Source organism: Dipodomys spectabilis, unplaced genomic scaffold (genome assembly GCF_019054845.1).
Source record: "Dipodomys spectabilis isolate Male_0828 unplaced genomic scaffold, ASM1905484v1 ptg000163l, whole genome shotgun sequence".
NCBI classification, from domain to species: domain Eukaryota; kingdom Metazoa; phylum Chordata; class Mammalia; order Rodentia; family Heteromyidae; genus Dipodomys; species Dipodomys spectabilis.
In genome coordinates this window covers 20,538,409-20,560,549 of record NW_024870840.1, presented here as the reverse complement: position 1 = coordinate 20,560,549, position 22,141 = coordinate 20,538,409, and the positions used below count along the sequence as shown (strand labels likewise).

General features: G+C 55.5%; 3 protein-coding genes across 3 annotated transcripts; all 3 read right to left on the bottom strand.

Annotated features, from left to right (window-relative positions):
- Positions 1 to 5,873: 5,873 nt before the first annotated feature.
- On the bottom strand, positions 5,874 to 7,640 carry Galr3 (galanin receptor 3). Its single transcript, XM_042693052.1, has 2 exons — positions 7,282 to 7,640; positions 5,874 to 6,618 (listed from the first exon to the last, which is right to left on the bottom strand). The coding sequence occupies exons 1-2, from the start codon at positions 7,638 to 7,640 to the stop codon at positions 5,874 to 5,876; spliced, it is 1,104 nt and encodes a 367-aa protein (XP_042548986.1).
- Positions 7,641 to 12,932: 5,292 nt separating this feature from the next.
- On the bottom strand, positions 12,933 to 19,606 carry Gcat (glycine C-acetyltransferase). The gene is made up of 9 exons (XM_042693078.1): positions 19,406 to 19,606; positions 17,253 to 17,383; positions 16,272 to 16,373; positions 15,751 to 15,897; positions 14,418 to 14,572; positions 14,210 to 14,292; positions 13,883 to 14,057; positions 13,453 to 13,574; positions 12,933 to 13,234 (listed from the first exon to the last, which is right to left on the bottom strand). Exons 1-9 carry the CDS (start codon positions 19,599 to 19,601, stop codon positions 13,083 to 13,085), a joined length of 1,263 nt encoding a protein of 420 aa, XP_042549012.1. The 5' UTR covers positions 19,602 to 19,606; the 3' UTR covers positions 12,933 to 13,082.
- A 458-nt stretch (positions 19,607 to 20,064) lies between these two features.
- LOC122119130 (histone H1.0) lies at positions 20,065 to 21,915 on the bottom strand. Its single transcript, XM_042693079.1, has 2 exons — positions 21,901 to 21,915; positions 20,065 to 21,866 (listed from the first exon to the last, which is right to left on the bottom strand). Exon 2 carries the CDS (start codon positions 21,809 to 21,811, stop codon positions 21,227 to 21,229), a length of 585 nt encoding a protein of 194 aa, XP_042549013.1. The 5' UTR covers positions 21,812 to 21,866; positions 21,901 to 21,915; the 3' UTR covers positions 20,065 to 21,226.
- Between the last annotated feature and the right edge of the window lie 226 nt (positions 21,916 to 22,141).

The following is a 22,141-nucleotide window of genomic DNA, read 5'->3' as shown; positions in this document are numbered from 1 at the left end:
ACCAAGGCTGATCCTCTAGCTCCAAAACCCGGATGCATGGCCTGCATCACCAAGGCACTTGGTGATCTGGCAGAGGGAGACTGGAGGGCTTGGTGGGGGGGTTGCCTCAGGATGGATGCCACCCAGTGCTTCAGATTGGACCTGGCACAAGCAGAGTATAGTTCTGCTTTTGAGACCTGGAAAAGTCATAGCTATGAAGATCAGGAGCAAGGAATGTGTATGTCTGTGTGTCTGTGTCTGGTGCTAAATGCTGGGGCTTGAACAGTTGCTTAGTTTTATGCTCAAGGCTAGTGCTCTCCCACTTGAGCCACATCTCTACTTTGATTAATTGGAGACAAGAGTCTCATGGACTTTGCTGCCTAGGCTGGCTTTGAATCGATCCTCAGATCTCAGCTTCCTGAGTTGCTAGGATTATAGAGGTCCGAGCCACGCATACTTGGCAGGATCCAGGAGTAAGCTTATATCCTTCTGCTGGGTTCACCGGCCTCTTGAGCTCTCCTAGCAGCTCCCAGATGCCCTCTGCTATGTTCCTCCTTAGCTCCACAGCTGTCCAGCACCAGGAACCTGGAAGCCTTGACCTTTTTTGTTGTTGTTGGTTTGGGGCTTGAACTCTGGGACTGGGCACTGTCCCTCAGCTCTTCAGCTCAAGGCAAGTGCTCTACCACTAGAGCCACAGCACCACTTCCGGTTTTCTGGTGTTTTATTAGAGATAAGAGTCTCACAAGCCGGGGCTGGGAAGGTGGCTCAGTGGTAGAGCGCTTGCCTTGCATGCATGAGGCCCTGGGTTCGATTCCCCAGCACCACATAAGCAAAAAGAAAAAAAGCCAGAAGTGGCGCTGTGGCTCAAGTAGTAGAGCACTAGCCTTGAGCTGAAGAGCTGAGGGACAGCGCCCAGACCCAGAGTTCAGGCCCCACGACTGGACCTTAAAAAAAAAAGTCTCACAAGCCTAGGGCCAGTGGCTCACGTCTGTAATCCTAGTGACTTAGGAGGCTGAGATCTGAGGATTGAGGTTCAAAGCCAGCCTGGGAAGGAAAAGTCCATGAGATTCGTATCTCCAATAAACCACCAGAAAACCAGAAGTGGTGCTGTGGCTCAAGTGGTAGAGATTCACCTGAGCTGAAGAGCTGAGGGACAGCACCCAGGCCCAGAGTTCAAGCACCATGAACAACAACAAAAAAAAATTCTCACAAACGTTCCTGCCTGGGTTGGCTTTGAACCACAATCCTCAGATCTCAGCCTCCTGAGTAGCTAGGATTACAAGCATGAGCCACTGGTGCCTGGCTGAGCCTTGACTCTTACAGGCAGTACTTCACCCAGTCCTGGATCCCCTGCCCTCACCACCCTGCTGCCTGCCTCCCTCCCCACCCCTACCTCTTCCCACACCCTCCTCCCAGCCTCTTGACTTGGCTGTAAGCAGAAGCCTCAATAAATTAGTCTTGTCCGCTTACTCTTAAATCAGGAACAATTTCTGCTTAGCCTGTCCCTCCGCTTTCCTCTCATCTAGCCTGTAGCCAATAGTTCACAAATGAGCCCTTTATCAGGGCTGAGCAAGCAATATTCATTAGGCAACCTCTGGGTGGTTAATTGGTGTTTATTCCCCAGCTTTACACCTCCAGGTTGACAGATGGATGATGCTGTCCCCGGCAACCCCAAGCAAAGGGAGGGACTGCTTGGGGTGGCAGTGTCTGCCTGCCTCTCCTCCCCTCCTCCCCTGGCACAGCCCTGCCACCAGACAGCATAGGGGCTTGCTTTTCTCATTCAAATTCCTCCCTCCAAGAAAGTCCTTCCTAGCCAGGTGCTGGTGGCTCACACCTGTAATCCTAGCTACTCAGGCTGAGATCTGAGGATCTTGGTTCAAAGCCAATCCTGGCTGCAAAATCTGTGAGACTCTTATCTCCAAGTAACCGCCATAAAACTGAAAGTGAAGCTGTGGCTCAAAGTGGTAGAGGGCTAGCCTTGAGAAAAGAGCTCAAGGACACGGGGCTGGGAAGGTGGCTCAGTGGTAGAGTGCTTGCCTTGCATGCATGAGGCCCTGGGTTCGATTCCTTTGCACCACATAAGCAGAAAAAGCCAGAAGTGGAGCTGACGCTCAAGTGGTAGAATGCTAGTCTTGAGCTGAAGAGCTGAGGGACAGTGCCCAGGCCCAGAGTTCAGACCCCACGAACGACCAAAAAACAAAACAAAAAACTCAAGGACAGAGTCTAAGTCCTGAGTTCAAGCCCCATAACCTCCAAAGAAAAGGAAAAAGAAAAAACAAAGTCCTTCTTGCCTCGTCCCCCTCCCTCTAAGGATTGCAATCAGAAAATTGCAATCACATAAACCTGAGTTAAAACCCCAATTCTCTTCCAGCCTATCCCTGCAATCGTGGGCACAGCACTTAATCTTTCCGGCTTCAGTGTCTCCATCTTCAGACTCTAGATGAGATGTAAATTCTAGGGCCAAGCATGAGGCCTCCACTGTGACTGCCCAGCACACCATGACCACATGGCCCAACCCAGCTTATCACTGCCCTCTAAACTGTTCCCTGGGTTGTCTCCGCTGTCACGCTGAGTGCCCAAGCCAGAAGTCCAGGGACATCGCTGTCCTGCTTGCCCTCTATCTACCCCCAAACCATGACATACTAGTTGACTATGTCTCTCCCACTGCCTGTCCTTCCTGCCTGTCTGGCGTCTCACTGCATCTCCCTGCCCCATCTCTCTGTCCACCCACTCTAGAGGTATCTAAAGCTCGAGTGACTCTGGTCTCCTCCAGTGGTTCCCTGTCACCCTTGGGATATAGAACAATCTCCATCCAGATCAGAGGTCTTTACAGCTCACCCCGCTCTCCTGCCTCCCTTCCTGTGGGAGCTCACAGGCTTACCCTGTCCCACATGTCAGATGCCAGTGACCAGAATACATGTTCCTCCATGACTCCCTTCCCTGGACACTTCCTGCCTGAGGACTGGGATTCACACAGGTTGTCTAGGAACTTTTTCCTGGGGACTGGAAGGCTCCCTCAACCAGGACTTGGCCTGGGTCTGAGATCTCCTAGCTTCTCCTGGGCCCTGGGGACACCAGCCTGAGCTCCTTCAGCCTGAGTACCAGTCCCATTGACTGTTTCTTCCCTAACCAACTGAATACAATCATCTGTTCTTCCAAGTACTTTATTAGCCCCTGAAGCAAACCCGGGAGTCCAGCCTGAGGCAGCAACAGGCCATCCATCTTCCTGCCACAACTGTGGCAAAAATCATTTCCTAGCCTGGGTCCAGGCCTCCCTGACTCCTCACTAAGCCTTGGGGGTGAGGGGTGGGGCTCCCTGAGAACTGCCTTCCTCTTAGTCCTGCTTTTCCAACAAGGCCTCTGCAGACAACTTGGGGCTGAGTTTCATCTCCCTCCTAGAAGGCTGCTGGCAGCCTTGGCTTAAAGAGTGACATTTGCATCCACTCTCCACTCTGCCGCTGATCTTACTCACCTGCTTCAGGCGGCTAGTATTCCTGCTCACCCACCTGCGTGTCCCTCCCTTCTCTAGGAAAATGCTATGAACTTTGGGATCCTGCCTTGTGACCCCCTTGCAGGCAGGAGCGTCCTCCTGAACATCCTCCCAGCCCCGCCCCCCCCAACACCAATGTGGTCTTTAGTTACATCCCGTTCTGCATGTCACAGTGCTCTGCCTTTCCTGTGTGTTTGGCTCACCAGGGCCCAGGCTGTCAGGTCTTCCCCTCGAGCCTGGATTCAGGGGGCTCTCAGATAGTGTAAGGAAAGGGGAAGGAAGGAAGGAAGGAAGGAAGGAAGGAAGGAAGGAAGGAAGGAAGGAAGGAAGGAAGGAAGGAAGGAGGGGGGGGCTGCTGTCCTCTTTTATCCAGTACGTGTTGCATGCCTTCTCTGTGCCAAGCTGTGTAGTCCTCTGAGCCACTGTGCGGTTCTACTGAGTCTCTAAGGCACCATGGAAGGTCCCACTGGCCAGTCCCTTCCCAGGTCTGAGTATACTCAAATTCTGGCCGTCTCTCTGCCTGGGTGATCTGGAGGCTCTCAGAGATGTGGAAGAAAGGGCCCTGGGTCTGGGGTGGGAGTCTGTTACCAAAGGACTAGAGGGAGTTGCTCCCCTCCCTGGTCTCAGCCTTCAGCTGCTCTCTGACCCCGAGTTGGTGGCAGGTGGCTGGCAGTGATGAAGATGCAGCTGCCTTCTGCGCAGACGGGCCCGTCCCAGGGCGCCCCAGCAGCCGGGAGGTGAGCCAGGGAGCCCTGGAAGCCGCGGGGTCTCAGTTCTCAGCCCCAAAGCTAATGAACATTATTGATGTACTGGAAGGGAAGGAGGGAGGGAGGTGGGCATCTTGGAAACCATCAAGACTGATTTATTGGTTAATTAGTGGTTTCTATAGCCACAGACTTCCACAGCTGTGGGGGGGGGATGGAGAAGCGGGGGGGGGGGGGGCAGCTCAGAGAGTCCAGCTGGGGCCCAAGGGTGGCAAAATGTGTCTCTTAAACCACTAAAGGGTTGAAGGAATAATGCAAGGTCCATTTGGAGATCAGGAAATGTCCCCAGAGCCAGACAGATCCAAAGCCCTTTTGGCCCAATTGCCCAAGTAGACAAGTAGAACTCTCCTAAGGAGGGACCTGGAGCTCTTGAGGACTCTAGAGCGTCCAGTCAGATGTAGGTGCTGGAAAATTAGGAAAGCAAAGCAGAAGAATGGAGGGGGAGCGAGGTGCCTGTGGCTCATGCCTGTAACCTTAGCTACCCAGGAGGCTGAGACCTGAGGATCACAGTTCAAAGCCAGTTGGGGCAGGAAAATCTGTGAGGCTCTTATCTCCAACTAACCACCAGAAAACTGAAAGTGGGGTTATGGCTTCAAGTGGTAGAGGGCTAGCCTTGAGCAAAAGAGCTCAGGGACAGTGTCCAGGCCCTGAGTTTAAGCCTCATGACCCCCCCCCCAAAAAAAAAAGGTGATGAGAAACTTTGGAACCAAGCAAGAGGAGGCTCCAGAAGTAGAGAAAAAGGCCATTGAGGAGAAAACATTAGCCAGCAATGCATGGGTTTGAATCCAAACTCTACCAAATCCCCTAGTTATATGACCAGGACAAGTTACTAAACCTCTCTGATCCTTGATTTTTCCATTCGTATTACAGGACTAATTATACTTGTCTTTTTTTGTGATGGTACTGCAGCTTGAACACCTTAGCTTTTTCCCTCAAGGCTGATGTTCTACTTGAGCCACAGGTCCACCTGTGACTCTTTGGTGGCTCATTGGAGATAAGAGTCTCACAGACTTTCCTGTTCTGGTTGGCTTTGAGCTGCAACTCTTGGGATTTCAGCCTCTTTTTTTTTGGGGGGGGGGGGGTCTGGTCATGGGGCCTGAACTCTGGGCCTGGGCGCTGTCCCTCAGCTCTTCAGCTCAAGGCTAGCACTCTACCACTTGAGCCACAGCGCCACTTCTGGCTTTTTTCTTTTTCTGCTTATGTGGTGCTGAGGAATCAAGTCCAGGGCCTCATGCATGCAAGGCAAGCACTCTACTACTGAGCCACCTTCCCAGCCCCAGGTTTCAGCCTCTTGAGTAGCTAGGATTGCAGGTGTGAGCCACACTGATGCCTGCCTAGCTAATCACATCTTGCTATTGAAGGACCCAGGAGAAGGCTTGGACCAAGCAGGGAGGGAGCTTGGTAAAGGGTGAGGGAGGAGGCAGGGCCTAGAAGCTGCCCTAGAAGGGGCAGCTCTCCTCTGGACGGCTTTGGACAGGGCCAGGGCTGGTCGAGGGGCTTTGCCCAGCTGGGTTGATCTACTGTCACCTGGCACGTGTCCACTGTGCTGAAGCCAGGCTCTGCCACTGCTCAGCTGTGCGCTTGGACATCACCCTGGGGCAGGGGGCAGCTAGATCTGTAGGCCCTGCACGCGGACAGGTTCATTGTGGCCCCGGGGCATCCCAGCCGCTGCCCATCGGCAGCCGCCCGCGAGGCCCGGAGGAGGCTCCAGGGCAGCCGACGGGACCGGAGGACAGAGGGCCGACCCGACGCCGGAGCGCGCGGCGGGCGCCCGCGGGGCAGGGCGCGCGGTGGTGGTGGTGGCGGCGGCGGTGGCGCCCGCAGGGCCACAGGCGGCGGAAGCGCGCGCGGAAGTGGCGCGAGGCGAGCGCGTAGACCAGCGGGTTGAGGCAGGAGTTGGCGTAGGCCAGGCAGTGCGAGGCCAGGCGGCAGGCGTACGTGGCCGGGCTGAAGGCGAAGCGGCCGTACCAGAAGCAGAGGATGAGCGCGTGGTGCGGACCCCAGCACAGGGCGTAGAGCGCGGCCACCGCCAGCATGGCGCGCCCCGCACGCCCCGTGGCCCGGCGCCGCGCCTCGGCGGCCACGGCGCCCGCGGGGCCCACGGCGGCCCAGAGGAAGTGCAGCGTGCGCCCGTAGGCCAGGCTCACCACGGCCACGGGCAGCAGGTAGCCGGCGGCGAAGGTGGCCACGTCCAGGGCGCGCCGGCGCGCGTCCTCCCAGGCGGGCACGCAGAGCTCCAGCGCGCCGTAGCGCACCGTGCCGTAGTAGCTGAGATAGGGCGCCGAGAAGAGCGCCGCCAGCAGCCACACCAGGCCCACGGCGGCGCGCGCATTGCGCGGGGTGCGCAGGGCCCGCGAGCGCAGCGGGTGCCGCACCGCCAGGTACCTGAAGGCAGACAGAGATGGGGGCGGGGGGGGGGGGGCAGGTGCCCGATCAGAGGGTGTCAGGCCTGCGATGCACGCGCCCTTTTCCTCTCCTCCACTACTCTGGTGGGGAAGGTTGGGGCCTTAACACCACGTGCTTAAGAGCATAGCCAGGCGCTCATCTAGATCATTAGCTGGCCGGGCGCTACCCGGGAGGCTGAGATTTGAGGATCGCGGTTTGAGGCCAGCCTGGGCAGGAAAAGTCCATGAGACTCATCTCCAGTTAACCACCAAAAATAAAACCCTGGAAGTAGAGCTGCTGTGCTAGCCTTGAGCAAAAAAGCTCAGGGACAGTGCTCAGGCCCTGAGTTCAAGTCCCATGACTGACCACGAAAAAGAAAAAAAGATCATTAGATAGGGAGTGAGCCTGCCTTTGACCCTGCTATACTGAGTACAGTAATAGGCCAGGTGTGGGCAGTTATATCTGCTGAATGCATTGTGAGGTTCTTCTGCCATGTACTGACAGAGCACCTACTATTTGTCAGATGGTTGACACGTAAGACACACACTTGTTCCCTAGGATCTCAGAACTTTCCTGCCTTTTCTCCCACCAGTCTCTTTGGTTCCCCATTCTCTCCTGGGGCTGCCCAGATTTTTCTCCCCAGCCCCCCAGGGCCCAGCGCACCTGTCCACCGAGACCGCGGCCAGGGTGAAGCTGCTGGCGTACATGGTGAGGTAGATGAACAGGTGCACGGCCTTACAGACGAAAGCCCCAAAGAGCCAGGCATCCAGCGTGTAGATGGCCGCCTGGAAGGGCACGCAGCACAGGATGAAGCAGAGGTCCGCCACAGCCAGGTTGAGGATGAACAGATCTGTGGTGCTGCCCGGCTCCTGCCAGGCACTGGAGCCCTGCTGCAGCAGCACTGCCAGCACCAGCCCATTTCCCACCGTGCCCAGCAGGAAGATGAGGGCGAAGACCACAGGCACAGCCACGGCGCCCACACTCCCTGGGCTTTCCAAGGAAATGTTCTGGGTGTCAGCCATCTCCCCATCAGATGCACACCTGGAGAGAGAAGCTGCACCCTCAGGCAGGAGCACAAGCTCTCAGCACCAGGCCCAGGGACTTAGTTCTCCCAGCCTGGGTTTGATGAGGCGTCTTGGACCGAAGGCTCTTGGGAAATGAGGGAGGGGGAGAACAAAGCCAAAGATCACTGCTAAGAACCACCTGTGTGAGCCAAAAGCTAACAGTCACATTGGATGTGTGTGTGTGCATTCACTGCCTTGGTTTCCTAGGGAACACCCCTAAAACCCAGGGCAAAGAGGGTCATTGCTAGACACCCTCAAGTCAGGAGGCAGGTGGAGACCAGAATCCGGTGAAGATGTGGCACTGGGGGAGGGGCAGTGCCAGCCCCAGGAACTGGTGTATTTTCCTTCTCAACAGGCCTCTGAAACCCAAGGGAGCCCCTGGGATGGGAGGACTTCCTGTGGCAACAAGCTGTTGCTTCAGTAAAACCCAGATGGCATCCCTGAGCCATCACATAGGCCAGTGGCCTGATATCCCCATGAAGGGGGAAACTGAGGCCCAGAGAGAGGACATGTGTGGGTGGCGACCATCACACCTAGATGGCAGATCTAGAGTAGTTGCCAAGCTGGTATCTTGCTGACAGACTTGCAGGTGGTGGCTCCTGACAACCTGAGCGCGTGCGCACGTGTACGTGTGTCCGCCCTCACCCCCGCCCCCACCCCATGGTGGCTCACTGTCTGTCCTGTGTCCTCGAGTGCATGGCCCCCTAGGGCGGTGGACAAATTGGGAGGCAGGTGTAGGGAGTCAGGGAAAAGAGAAGAAAGGCAATGTCTCCTGCTACCCCAGCACCCAGCATGTAGTAGGGTGCCCCCCGCCCAGGACAGGCAATGCTCACCTCAGCCCCGGGCACTGGGCTCCTGCTGGAGCCTGGCTGGAGCGGCCAGGCTGGGGCTTCCTCCAGGCTCAGCCGCTGCCCCTCGGTGGTGCTTCTGCTTCCCCTTCTGCTTGCCCGCAGGTACAGGGCTGCCTCTTTCATCCCCCCTCTTTCCTTTGCCTCTAAGGCCCCTCCCCTCCTCTGCCCTGCCCCCAGCTGTCTGCTGCGCTGGACTTGGCCATTCCTTCCGGAGTAGCCACTGGCCACCTCCTCCTCGGCCTTGATTTCCCCGGAGTGGCATGCTCTTCTGCCAGCCCCGCGCTGCTGCCTCTGCACTGTCACCGCAGCCTCATTCTCTCTTTCTCACTGGCAGTAAGTAACCCATTGATCTCACTCTCTGAAATTGCTTTTGTAGTTAACCCCTCCATGCCCAGGGTCCAGCCCATTCCGGGCACTCTCACTGCCTGTGGCCCTCCCAGCCACTAAAACCGCCATCCTCTCCTCTCTCTGCGCAAAATAGGGCTGATTTAAGCCCTAGGCTTGAGACCAGAGACCAGTCTCCTTTCTGGCAGACTCCAGATAGCTTCTCCATGCTTCAAGTTCTTTTGAATCCCCACAGACGCATTTTCTCCCTTGGGCTTGTTCCAGGGGCTTCATCTGCTGGAAACTAGATAGTTTATAAACCTCCCTTGAGTTTCATGTTAGCCTGAAGGCAACAGAGGAGCCAGCCGAAGTTCTAGAACCAGGACATTGACTTATACATTTATTATATTTATTTATTTAGTTATTTTGGGTCCAGTCCTGGGGCCTGAACTCTGGGCCTGGGCGCCGTCCCTCTGCTCTTCAGCTCAAGGCTAGCGCTCTACTACTTGAGCCACAGCACCACTTCTGGCTTTTTTCTTTTTGCTTATGTGGTGCTGAGGAATCGAACCCAGGGCCTCAGGCATGCAAGGCAAGCGCTCTACCACTGAGCCACCTTCCCAGCCCCACACATTTATTTTGTGTTTATTATGGCCTGAAGTGAAAAACATGGACAGAGGGCAAGAGAATTACTGAGTGACTTGTTACGAAGGAGGTTAACAGTTGCTGGTGAATGCCAGCACATGGCAAGGGCCTGAGTACCAGGGGTGCCTGGAAGTAGAGTGGCTAGCACCTGAGGAGGAGGGCAATGGGTCAAGGCAACCAGGAGACTGCTACTGGCAGTTATGCTAGTGAGGGCAGAGGGAGTCTGTGGTGGGTTAGGGAGAATGGTCTTTCTGGAATCTGAGGGCAAGGGAAACACCCAGGGGAAATCTGATAGGACAGGTCTAAATGTGCCAACAGAGCTGGGATTGACACTCAAGGTTGGGGGAGCTGGGAGACTCTTGGAGACCCCTCCAGACCTCTCTAAAAGTTGGGTGCAACCCACCCCAGGTGCAGAGAATCCCTGAGGTTTTTTGTATATGTGTGTATGTCTTGATTCTGGGGCTTGAACTCAGAGCCTGAGCACTGTCCCTGAGCTTGTGCTCAATGCTAATGCTTAACCACTTTGCACAACAGCTCTATTCCTGAACTTTTTTTTTTTTTTGTAGTTAATTGAAGATAAAAAGTCTCACAGATTTTCCTGCCCAGGCTAGCTTTGAACCTTGATCCTCAAATTTCAACCTCCTGACAAGTGGCATGAGCCATCTATGGCTAGCAAAATATTAGGCTATTATAATAATCCCTAAACAGGGGAGACTTACAGGATTCTAGACAGGGTGTGATAGGAATTTTAGGATCATGGATAGCAAAGCAGTTAGTCTCAGAAGTACCTCAATCTCAGAATGAACGGGAAAGCCAGAAACCCATGCCACCCTGCTACTCTGCCCTTAGGGCAGGCAAGGCCCCTTCCCACAGGGGCTGGCACTCTGCTTACTAGGGCAGTGGTGGTGGGGAGGTGGTAGAGACCACCACTGAAAGCCCTGCAGGACAGGTAAGATGGAGGTGTCACCATGACCCCAGCCACAGCATGCTCATGGCCACCTCCTTCCTTTGCTTCTGCTGCTGCCCTTGGTGAACCCAGTGCTAGATGCAGGGGATGTGGGACGAGGCCTGGGAGCTCTGAAGGATGCAGCCTTTCAGGGAATCCTGTCGGCCCTCGGTCCCTGCTGTTTGTCCTGCCAGCCTAGGTGAAAGACGTGTGTATGGAGGGCTGCTGTGCCTGCCCAGCACCTTCTCTCCCTCCTGGATGTTGGTGGAAGACCCAGGCCTAGGCATACAGAACCCAGTGACTGCCACCAGCTGGCCCATGGTGCCCAGTGGGGAGCACAGTGCCAGCCTGGGAGTTGGCTGGTGGGCCTGGCCTGGCCTGGCCCCGCTGCCTACACTGCACAGCACCTGGCAGTTGCTCTTGGCCAGCCTGGGCAGACCATGCACATGAAGCCACTGGCCTAGCATTGCTGGCCACTGGGCCAAGTGTGTGTGTATGTCCCCTCCCTTCTCTGCACTGTGCTCAGCATTTATTCCTGGCGGTGGCCTGCTAGTGCTTATGCTGTGGGATGCCTGCACTGGGCCTTGGGCCTCAGATTCCTGGAACCCCAGCTTCTAAGTATCTGCAGGGCCAGGGCTCAGAGTGGTCTCAAGATGGGTGGACTCAGGGCTGGACTGGACCTGGTCCTCAATAAAAATGAGTCTTGGGCTGGGAAGGTGGCTTAGTGGTAGAGTGCTTGCCTAGCATGCATGAAGCCCTGGGTTCAATTCCTCAGTACCACAGAAATGGGAAAAAGCTGGAAGTGGCGCTGTGGCTCTAGTGGTAGAGTGCTAGCCTTGAGCAAAAAGAAGCTCAGGGTCAGTGCCCAGGTCCTGAGTTCAAGCCCCAGGACTGGCAAAAAACAAAGAGAAAGAAGCCGGGCGCTGGTGGCTCACGCCTGTCATCCTAGCTACTCAGGAGGCTGAGATCTGAGGATCTCGGTTCAAAGCCAGCCCAGGCAGGAGAGACCATGAGACTCCTATCGCCAATAAACCACCAGAAAACCAGAAGTGGCGCTGTAGCTTAAGTGGTAGAGCGCTCGCCTTGAGCTGAAGAGGGACAGCGCCCAGGCCCAGAGTTCAAGCCCCACGACCGACAAAAAAAAAAAAAAAGAAAGAAAGAAAATCAGTCTTTTCGCCTCAGTTTCACCCCAAGCAAATTGTGAGCACTTTGCGAACCTTGCTCAGGCCGGGCGGAGAGCTAGAGGCCCCTTCCTCACCCAGCAGCAGTGGGGGAGGGACTGTGATCTCCTAGGGCAGAGCTGTGGTGGACCCTGGAGGCTGGGGCCTTGTCTGGGAGCCGCCCCACCAACTGGGTGTGCCGCCCCCAGCCCTAAGGGAGTGGGGCAGGCATAGCCTGGGTCCCTGCGCCCCCTGGAGGCTGATCTTTAGACTGCAGGCCTTGAAAGAAAGCCTTTGCCAGAGGGCTTGGAGTCAATTAACAGAACAGCAGGGGAATCTGGAGCAAACACCCAAGAACGCGGTCTGCCCAAAGTCTCCAAGACTCCACTGGTGATCCACATTCTTTTTTCTTGTGGGTCCTGGGGCTCAAACTCCAAGCTTGGGCGCTGCTCAAGGATAGTGCTCTACCACTTAAGCCACAGCGCCACTCTGGTTTTCTAGTGGTTAATTGGAAGAGTCTCATGGACTTTCCTGCCAGGGCTGGCTTTGAACTGTGATCCTTGGATCTCAGCTTCCTGAGTGGCTAGCATTACAGAAGTGAGCCACCGCCACCCAGCTGCTCCATTCTTTTCTTTGGGATCCTAATCCTGCCTTTCCTCCAAAAGAGGTCTACATACCCAGCCACCACACAGCTGATACTTGGTTTTAACTCAGGGCCTGTTCCTTGGCTTTTTCGGCTCAAGGCCTGAGCTCTACCACAGGAGCTATAGGATTCCACTTCCAGCTTTTGCTTTTCCTTGGCTGGTCCAGGGACTTGAACTCAGGGTCTGGCAATTAATTGTTCCTTAGCCTTTTTTGCTCAAGGCTAGCACTCTACCATTCAAGCCACAGCTCCACGTCTGACTTTTTGGAAGTTCACTGCAGATAGAAGAGTCTCACAGACTTTCCCACCCAAGCTGTCTTCAAACGGCAACCCTCAGATTTCAGCGTCCTGACTAGCTAGGATTACAGGCATGAGCTACTGGTGCTTGGCAATAGAACATTCTTGGGATGGGGTGCTGAGAATGAGGCATTAACTAAGGACCGGCTGAGGGGTGAGGGAGCTTCGCATAATAGCATGGGAAAGGGTCCACAGTGGGTCCGCAGCTGCTTCTATGGCAGTGAGGAAGCCATCCAGCCAAACTGGCCGTACCTAGCTTCTAGATGCCATTTCAATTTGGGGAAGGGCAGCTCTGAGGTCTCTAGTGCCTGTCCTCAGAGTCCCAGCTCCTGATCCAACTAGTGACAAGACGGGGCCTCTTCAGAGAGAATAAAGCAGACCAAAGTGTCACAGCCATTTTCACACTGTTGTTTCAAACTGTCACGGCCACACGCCCAAGCCTCTTGTGAGACAAGTCCAGCCATGGAACATGACCAAAAAGCCTTCCTTGTCCCGGAGGTAGCAGAGATCCTGGCTCTGCTGGTGCCCACCCAGGGCTCAGGGCACCACGCCGTGCAGCCGCCCCACCTCCACGAAGGCTTCCACACAGCGGTCAATGTCCTCCTCAGTGTGCACAGTTGAGATTTGCACGCGGATTCGGGCCTTGCCCTTTGGGACCACCGGGTAGCTAAATCCAATGACAAAGATACCTGGGAAGGCAGATAGCAAGGGCATACCAGGGTCAGGAGCTGCGGCTGGCACTTTCCCTGCAAGGGGCAAGGGGGCCGCCCAGGATCTTACAGGGTGGGGGCGGGGTGCCTCACAGTGCAAGAGTCCAGACACACGGCTGATGTGGGAGAGGCAATAGTCCTGGGGGAGGAACCATCTGCACTTTACAGTTTCCCTTTGGGCCCCACTGGTCCCTTACCTCTCTTTAACATGTCATCCGCCATGCAGGAAGCCAGTCGAGCATCCCCCAGCATGACAGGGCAGATGGGGTGGTTGGCTCCCGCGATGGTAAAGCCGGCAGCCTGCATCTTACTACGGAACCTGTGGACACAGCTGCGTGTCTCACACGGCATTGCTATCTGTGTCAGCTGGGCATGTGGCCCAGGAGCCATGTCCAATCAAGACAAAGATAGAGGCCCTCCCCCGCAGAGGCCACCAGGTCGGGGACAGGCAGAACAAAGAGAGGTCTAAAGGTAGGACTGACAAGAGAGGGCAGAGATGGAAGAAGGGACAGAGGCAGAGACAAGAGAGAGGAAGGTAAGTACAGAGTAGATAACTCTATGTAACTGGGCAGGCCCTCGGCATTTGCCCCACCCCTCAGCCTATCCCATCCCTGCTGGGAACAGCACCCGTGCGTTTTGGCAGCAATAGACTGGATGAGGGTGCTCTTGTCGTCCATGAGCAGATCCAAAGCCTTGGAGGCACAGCCAACAAGAGCAGGTGGCAGGCTGTTGGAGAACATATAGGGCCGGGCACGCTGCCGGAGGAGGGACACCAGGGCCTCAGGCCCTGTGGTGTAGCCCCCTGAGAACAAAGGGAGAGGGGACAGTTGGTCAGGGGCCAGAGCCTTCCAGTCCCTGCAGCCACTTCCCTCAGCCCATGTGCCCTCCTGCGCTCCCCAGGGCCACGGGAATGGATAGAGGACCCCTGGTTCCTGCCCCCCTTCCCCCAGGTACCTGCTGCTCCCCCCAGCGCCTTCCCCAGAGTGGAGTTGATGACGGTGACCTGGTCCATCACGCCCAGCAGCTCATCTGTGCCCCTGCAAGGGAAGTGAGCACTGCTGTCCCTGGCACCAGGGCCAGGGGCAGGTGGGGCCGGGCTCTCCCTGTTTCCCAGCCACCCTGGGGAGCCCCACCCAAGCCTCAGGGGGCCACGTGCTCCCACCGTCCTGTGGGCCCCAGGAAGCCAGTGGCATGGCACTCATCCACGAAGACCAGGGCACCGTATTGAGAGGCCAGGCGGCAGATGTCCTGCAGGGGCGCAATGTCACCATCCATGGAAAACACCCCGTCGGTGGCCACCAGGCGTAGCCGGTGCTTCTGCAAGGTACACACACGCAGGAGTGGGTGAGACAGGGCTGGGCCAAGCTACTTCCTGCTCTCTGGGCTACTTGGCACTGGGACAGTCTTTTCTTTTCTTTTCTTTTTTTTTGGTCCGGTCGTGGGACCTGAACTCTGGGCCTGGGCACTGTCCTTGAGCTCTTCAGCTCAAGGCTAGCCCTCTACCACTTGAGCCACAGTGCGCACCACTTCCAGCTTTTTTTCTTTTTGCTTATGTGGTGCTAAGGAATCAAACCCAGGGCCTCATGCATACAAGGCAAGCGCTCCACCACTGAGCCACCTTCCCAGCCCCTGGGAAAGTCTTTTCTTCTGAGCCTCTCTTTTCTAGGCCTCTCTTCTCTGAGCCTCTCTTTTTAGGGGGTCTGGAGTTACACTTAGCCCAGAGTACTAAGAAGGGGCTTGGATCTCTCCCCCTCCCCCCCCCCCCGCCTTAAGCCAGGTTCTAGAGGGCAAGCTGGAGTAAACTCAGGTCCTAATGATACATCCACTCAAGTTTTCTTTGTGTGTGTGTGTGTGTGTGTGTGTGTGTGTATGTGTGTGTGTGTTTGGTGTATGTCAGTGTGAGTACTGGGGCTTGAACTCAGGGCCTAGGCATTGTTCCTTAGCTTCTTTACTCAAGGCTGGTGTTTTAGGGGGCTGGGAAGGTGGCTCAGTGGTAGAGTGCTTGCCTTGCATGCATGAGGCCCTGGGTTCGATTCTTCAGCACCACATAAGCAGAAAAAGCTGGAAGTGGTGCTGTGGCTCAAGTGGTAGCAGGCACCATGATTGGCAAAAAAAAAAAAAAAATCAAGGCTGGTGTTTTACCACATGTGCCACAGCTCTACTTGCAGCTTTTGGCTGGTTAATAAGAGATAATTGTCTCCTGGACTTTCCTGCCCACCCTGGCTTTGAAGCCTGATCCTCCTCAGATCTCAGGCCTCTAGACTAGCTAGGACGACAAGTGTGAGCCCCCAGCGCCTGGATTCCCACCCACACCTGAGCCCGGTGCCTACTGCTGGACGGTGCTTGCTTCAGGCAAGCCGGGACATGAGGAACTTGAGCTCTAGACCTGGCTGTTCCACACTTCCAGGCTATTTGCCAATGAGGAGGGAGCCTCTCTGATCCTCATCTTTGACAGGGGAGCCTGAGGGTAAGCACAGGCTTTGTCCTCAACCCACCTGGGCCTCCTGCAGCTTGACTTCCAGATCAGCCATGTCCAGGTGACGGTACCGATACTTGTGGGCCTTGCACAATCGAATGCCATCGATGATGGAGGCATGGTTCAGCTCGTCTGACAGGACTGCATCCTCGGGGGTCAGCAGAGCCTGGAGGGAGGCAGTGATGGTCCAGCCACCCCCACGTCCCCTATGAGGACTTCCTGAGTCCCAGATCCCACTGCCAGCCAGGACAGGGAAGCAAGGTGCCGCTCCCTTCCACCTGGCTCACCAGGCCCCAGCACCGGGCTGGATGGGTGATAGGAGGAAGAGACATCAGGTAGTCCCAGGTGTTCCCAGCCTTCCTGCGGAGCTAGTTATCCCCAAACTCCCCGGAAGCTGGGCTCCTCACAAGCCCCAGCCTTCTTTGGCCAACTTCACCCAACCTCTATACAGAAAGGATATTGGAGCCTCCAGGGGTGGCACCAGCCTGAGACCAGACTCTCCTGACTGCCTACCCCCAAGCGCTCCAGGGCACCACATACCTCAAAGAAACCGGCGTTGGCATCAAAACAGCTGGGGAAAAGGATGGCTGCCTCCCGCTTGTGAAAGTGGGCTAACTTGGCTTCTAGATTCTTGTGGATGGTCTAAAGGAAGTATGTGAGACAGGTAGGTGTTAAAGCCTAGGGTGGGGGGGTGGGCAGGGAGGGAAGGGGGCCACAGATGACCAGAAAGTCTACAGCCTCAGCCATACGTTACCCTAGGCCTCAGGAGTCTGGTTGATCTCCCAGTGAGGCGTTCTGGGCTTGGTCTATGGAATTACAAATGCCAATGGGGAAGATATACCTTCCTAATATCAGGCTAAGTGTTTCTTTTTGGGTTGTACTATAGCCTAAAAGAGGATCACCTAAACAATTCTGCACTCATTTGACCCTCTACTTGTTGAAAGCTGTTTGGTCTGGATGAGGTTTTTGTCCAAAAGTGTCTGATAGGAAGGGAGTTCTATCTGTGACGTTTATTGTACCTCATCATTCAGAGAGAAAAGAGGCAACACATGCAACAGGAGTAGGGTCTCCTCCCCTTCTTTTTTTGGTCCTGGGGCTTGAACTCTGGACCTGGGTACAGTCCCTTAGCTCTTCAGCTCAAGACTAGCACTCTACCACTTGAGTCACAGCACCACTTCTGGCTTTTTCTTTGTATGTGGTGCTGAGGAATCAAACCCAGGACCTCATGCATTCAAAGTAAGCACTCTACCACTGAGCCACCTTCCCAGAGCTTTTTTTTTTTTTTTTGATGCCTGTACTGGGATTTGAACTCAAGGCCTTGCACCCTTGCTGGGCTTTTAGCTCAAGGCTTGTACTCTACCATTTGTGAGCCACCAACACATGGCTTGAAGCAGAAGTGTTCTCGGCAAAGCCGGTCTTTCTGCCCCAGCCTTGCTACCCTTGTAGCTCTGGGGCTTAGAATGGGATTAGCTGATCTGGCTGAAGCACCCTGCGGACTGTGGGAAGCAGACAGCTGTGTACCTGAGTCCCACAGATGAAGCGGGTAGAGCTAAGGCCAGATCCAAAGTCCTTGAGAGCCTGCACACCTGCCTGGATCACCTCGGGGTGGCTGCTCAGGCCCAGGTAATTGTTGGCACAGAAGTTGAGGATTCCTGGGGTGTAAAAGAGGAATCATGTCAAACCTTTTCAAAATCTCCTTTCATTATCTTTCTACTTTTCTTTAATTTTTTTTTTTTTTTTTTTGGTCAGTCGTGGGGCTTGAACTCTGGGCCTGGGTGCTGTCCCTCAGCTCTTCAGCTCAAGGCGAGCGCTCTACCACTTGAGCTACAGCGCCACTTCCGGTTTTCTGGTGGTTTATTGGAGATAAGAGTCTCACGGTCTCTCCTGCCCCGGCAGGCTTTGAACCACAATCCTCAGATCTCAGCCTCCTGAGTAGCTAGGATTACAGGCATGAGCCACCAGCGCCCAGCACTTTAATTTTTTTTTAATTTTAATTTTTCTTTTGAAAAGGCTTGATTGCCAGAGGGCCAGGGGATGTGGAGGTGGAGGCAGCCGCCTGACCAAATGTGGCCAACAATGGTGGCCAATTTCTTCTAGAATCCAGCTATTCTGTTGTTGTTGTTGTTGTTGTTGTTTATGGCCAGTCCTAGAGTTTGAACTCAGGGTCTGGACACGGTGCTTGAGCTTCTTTTGCTCAAGGCTAGCACTCTACCACTTGAGCCACAGCACCACTTCTGGGGGTTTTTAAGCTATCCCCCACTTTCTTCTTTCTGTTTTTTTTTTTTGGGGGGGGGGAGGGCTCTCTTGTAAATAAGAGAATTATTGGCTTAAAACCATTCCGTTAGGGCTGGGAAGGTGGCTCAGTGGTAGAGTGCTTGCCTTGCACGCATGAGGCCCTGGGTTCCATTCCTCAGCACCACATAAACAAAAAGAAAAAAGCCAGAAGTGGCGCTGTGGCTCAAGTGGTAGAGCGCTAGCCTTGAGCTGAAGAGCTGAGGGACAGCGCCCAGGCCCAGAGTTCAGGCCCCACGGACCGGACCAAAAAAAAAAAACAAAAAAAAAAAAACAACAACAACATTCCTTTAGACTCTGTAAATAGTTCTCTCTCAGCTGGAGTGGGTGGGTGGAGTCATGGTGTAATGGTCCTTACATGGGGGCAGGGGTGAGGCAGGAGGGGGTGAGGAAGAGGTGGGTGGTCCAAAGTCCACTGTTTGTACTGAATGGCAAGAATGTTATAGTAAATGTGCACCAAAATGTGAATTACTTTGTACGATTACAGTCCTGTCTGTCCTCCCGGCCGGGCATCAACCACAACAGAATATTGGTGTTCGTGCGCTTTTCTTTTCTTTTTTGTCGGTCATAAGGCTTGAACTCTGGGCCTGGGCACTGTTTCTTAGCTCTTCAGCTCAAGGTGAGTTTTCTGGTGGTTCACTGGAAATAAGAGTCTCACAGACCTTCCTGCCCGGGCTGGCTTTGAACCATGATCCTCAGATCTCAGCCTTCTTCTTTTTTTTTTTTTGGTCTGGTCGTGGGGCCTGAACTCTGGGTCTGAGCGCTGTCTCTCAGCTCTTCAGCTCAAGGCTAGCGCTCTACCACTTGAGCCACAGCGCCACTTCAGGCTTTTTTTCTTTTTGCTTATGTGGTGCTGAGGAATCGAACCCAGGACCTCAGGCATGCAAGGCAAGCGCTCTACCACTGAGCCACCTTCCCAGCCCTCACTCCAGTTTTGTGGGGGTTTTTGATCTATCATTTGAACCACACACTCCTCTTCTAGCTTTTTGTTTCTTCATCGGATCATCTCCAATTAACACTCGAAGTCTTGGGGATTTGTCTGCCCAGACTGGCTTTAACCCAGGATGCCCAGATCTCAGTCTAGTGAGCTGCCAGGATTACCGCAGGCGCGAGCCGCAGCGAGGACTAGTTTAGATCTGGAACGGGATCTTCGCTTGCGGTTCTCTGGCCAGGTGACTTTTTGTCATGCATTCACAGGGCTGCGTCCCCGTCTACTCCCGGGAAAACCTCCCGCCCTGGAAACCGGTTTAACCGAGTACACCCCGGGGAGGCCGGCCGCGGGAGGAGGGCGGAGCGGCGCCCCCAGCTCCCGGCCGCTCCGGAGCCCGCGTTCCTGGGCGAGCCCCACGGACCCTCGGCCACCCGGCGGGGAGGGGAGTTACCTCCGGGGATGCCGTCCACGTGGATGTGCGAGCCCTGCGGGGAGGCGATGACACGCTCATCCTTCCACAACCCAGACCCGCGGATCCCCTCCAGCTCCGCCTCCAGGATGCCGCTCAGCTGCGCCAGCGCCGAGTGCGCGCGGCGTCCGCGGGGGGCCGCCGAGGCCGCCGCGCGCCAGAAGCCCACAGCCCACATCGCGCCAGCCGCCAGCAGACACCGCGGGACCCGTGCGCACTAAGAACTCGGGCTTTGCCCGTCACGTGGGGAGGCCGGGGCCGGGCGACCAATCAGCGCGAGGGGGGCCACCTTAGAGGGGCGGGGCGGCCCCTGGGTTGTGGGCGTGGCCGGGCGGTAGCTGCTGAAGACCGAAGGTGATTCGTAAGTGGAGACTGGAGGGGGGAGCCGAGGGGGCGGGGCGCGGCCGGCCCCGCCCCCCGCCCACAGACACCTTGGGAAAGAAACGGGGTGCCCCCTGGACACCAAAGGCAAGACGCCCGGAGAACGTCCCAACCCCCGGGTCCTTTTGTTTCCGTCTCCTCTCGGACCCCTCCCTCGGAGCTCAGGTGCAAGCTTGGGCCCCCACCCAGGATCTCCCCCAATTGTTTCACGTTCTCTTCTAGTTTAAAGGTGAGGGGAAAAAAACCACATCGCTCAGGGCTTCCTTTTCCAATTTTATTTTAAAGTTTTAAAATGACAACGACAGCAAATTCTTCCCGGCAGCACAAATAACACTTGTTTAAAAAGGGGAGGGAGGAAGAGTGCGCACTCTTCCTATTAAAAATAAGACAGACAACTGTACAGATTTTTTTCTCCCAGCTCCTGGTATGAGGCGTATGGATCGCCCTAGCTACGCTTATATACATATGGACACACATGCACCAGACCTAAAACTACGCAGCAAATTCCAACTACTTAAGTCCTATTCTCCCTGCCCCCCCCCAGTACTAGCAAAGACTCAGGAGTAAAAAGATCGGAGGCTTGTAAAGTAGCTGGGGCTGAAGCCTCAGCAGACCAAGCAAAGCCACCCCAAATACGGGAGGAGCAGACAAGAAAAAAAGTCTTCCTCTAGGATGCAATCCACCAAATGGGTGGAAAACCCCCAGTTTCAATAGGGCACACTGAGGCACTTGATTGACTGACTCCCTACCCTTACCCCACAAATTTCTACTACCACTTATCAAGAGACTTTGCATAAGTCACCGAAAGACCCCAGCCACACGGTGAGTTCCCAGCTGATTGGAAGAAGCTACAGCTTCTGCAGGGAGCGATGTTAATCCTCCTTCTCTCCCAAAGACAATAGGGAAGCCACAGGGCAGACTAACAAAAAGTGAGGAGGAAACAGGCCTGGACACCCCTGTTGTCAACCACTGCCAGGTGGCCAGTTTTTCACCCTTTCTCTCCCTGCTCCCCCACCAAAGGCAAACAGTCCCAGAGTGCCCAACTTGGAGCTCCTGGGCAGAACAAACCGCCTCGCCCATTCTCCTCCCCATCTGCCTTCACAGCAAACAAGCCACCCAGGAAAATCCAAAAGTCCAACCAAGTCCCTAACCCCAGAAGACTGACAGCAAATGTCCAGAACCAAATAGAAGTATATTCTCATCCTCGAGTTGAGATGTGTTGCTGCTCTTCTTGCATGACTGGCTTAAGGGAAAAAAAAAAAATTTGTCCACAATTTCTTGAGGCATCAGAATTGTGTCTTACACAGTCAGACTAGAATGGGCAAAGGGTTGCAGGTGAGGAGGATCAAGAGAGAAGAAAGGAGAAAGTATTTACAGAAAAGAGGAGAGAGGAAGGAGTGTCCGCAAGCGAGGGCTTGGCTGTCACTTCTTCTTGCCTGCCCTCTTGGCACTGGACTTGGCTTTGGGCTTCACTGGTCTGGCTTTCTTGGGCTTGGATGCTTTGACGGGTTTGGCTTTGACAACCTTGGGTTTTTTAGCTTTCTTGGGCGTGGCAGCCGGCTTCTTCTTGGCCTTCTTGACGGGGGTGACTTTGGGCTTCTTGCTGGAGGCTTTGGGAGCAGCCTTCTTGGGTTTGGTGGCCTTCTTTGGCGTGGCCACCTTCTTGACATCCTTCTTGGTCTTCTTGAAAGCCACTGACCTCTTGGGCTCGTCGCTCTTGGCTAGCCGGAAGGAGCCCGAGGCCCCCACCCCTTTGGTTTGCTTGAGGACACCGGTGGTGACCAGGCGCTTGATGGACAGCTTGATCTGGGAGTCGGCGTTCTCACCCACCTTGTAGTGGCTCTTGATGTACTTCTGGATGGACTGCCGCGAGGAGCCCGCGCGGTTCTTCTCCGCCTGGATGGCGGCCACGATCATGTCCGAATACTTGGGGTGGTCTGTGGACTTTTTGGAGGTCTTGGCCCGCTTGGGCTTGGCCGCGGGAGTGGACGTGGAGTTCTCGGTCATGGTGGTGCCCTGCCCGACCGGCCCCCGCTGGGTGGAAGGCGCCTGGCGAAGTTGGCCGCCCCGGTCCGAGGCTGCGCAAAGGAGGCTGCCCGCCCCGGGATCGGCTCGCGGGACCCCGGCTGGCAGGCCAGGTCCGGGCGCGCTGTCGGGGAGCCGCGGCCGCCTCGCCCCGGCGGGGCCGGGCGGGAGGGCCGGCCGCGTTGGCTGTGCGGGGCCTCGCGGTGGGCGCCGGTCCGGGGCTCCGGCCGGGGCTCAGGCTCGTGCTGGGGCTCCGCCTGCGCCGCCTCCCTTTTCCCAGCTCCGCGTCTGGCGCTCGGGCGGCGCATCCGG

What these genes read in the sequence shown, in the direction of transcription:
- Galr3 (XM_042693052.1), bottom strand. Translation starts at nt 7,640, where the DNA reads ATGGCTGACACCCAGAACATTTCCTTGGAAAGCCCAGGGAGTGTGGGC. An exon ending in GCCGCGGTCTCGGTGGACAG is followed by an intron (nt 6,619 to 7,281) that starts GTGCGCTGGGCC and finishes GTCTGCCTTCAG; the next exon opens with GTACCTGGCGGTGCGGCACC.
- Gcat (XM_042693078.1), bottom strand. Translation starts at nt 19,601, where the DNA reads ATGTGGGCTGTGGGCTTCTGGCGCGCGGCGGCCTCGGCGGCCCCCCGC. An exon ending in GGCGCTGGGGGGAGCAGCAG is followed by an intron (nt 14,058 to 14,209) that starts GTACCTGGGGGA and finishes CTTTGTTCTCAG; the next exon opens with GGGGCTACACCACAGGGCCT. An exon ending in GGATGACATGTTAAAGAGAG is followed by an intron (nt 13,235 to 13,452) that starts GTAAGGGACCAG and finishes CTGCCTTCCCAG; the next exon opens with GTATCTTTGTCATTGGATTT.
- LOC122119130 (XM_042693079.1), bottom strand. Translation starts at nt 21,811, where the DNA reads ATGACCGAGAACTCCACGTCCACTCCCGCGGCCAAGCCCAAGCGGGCC.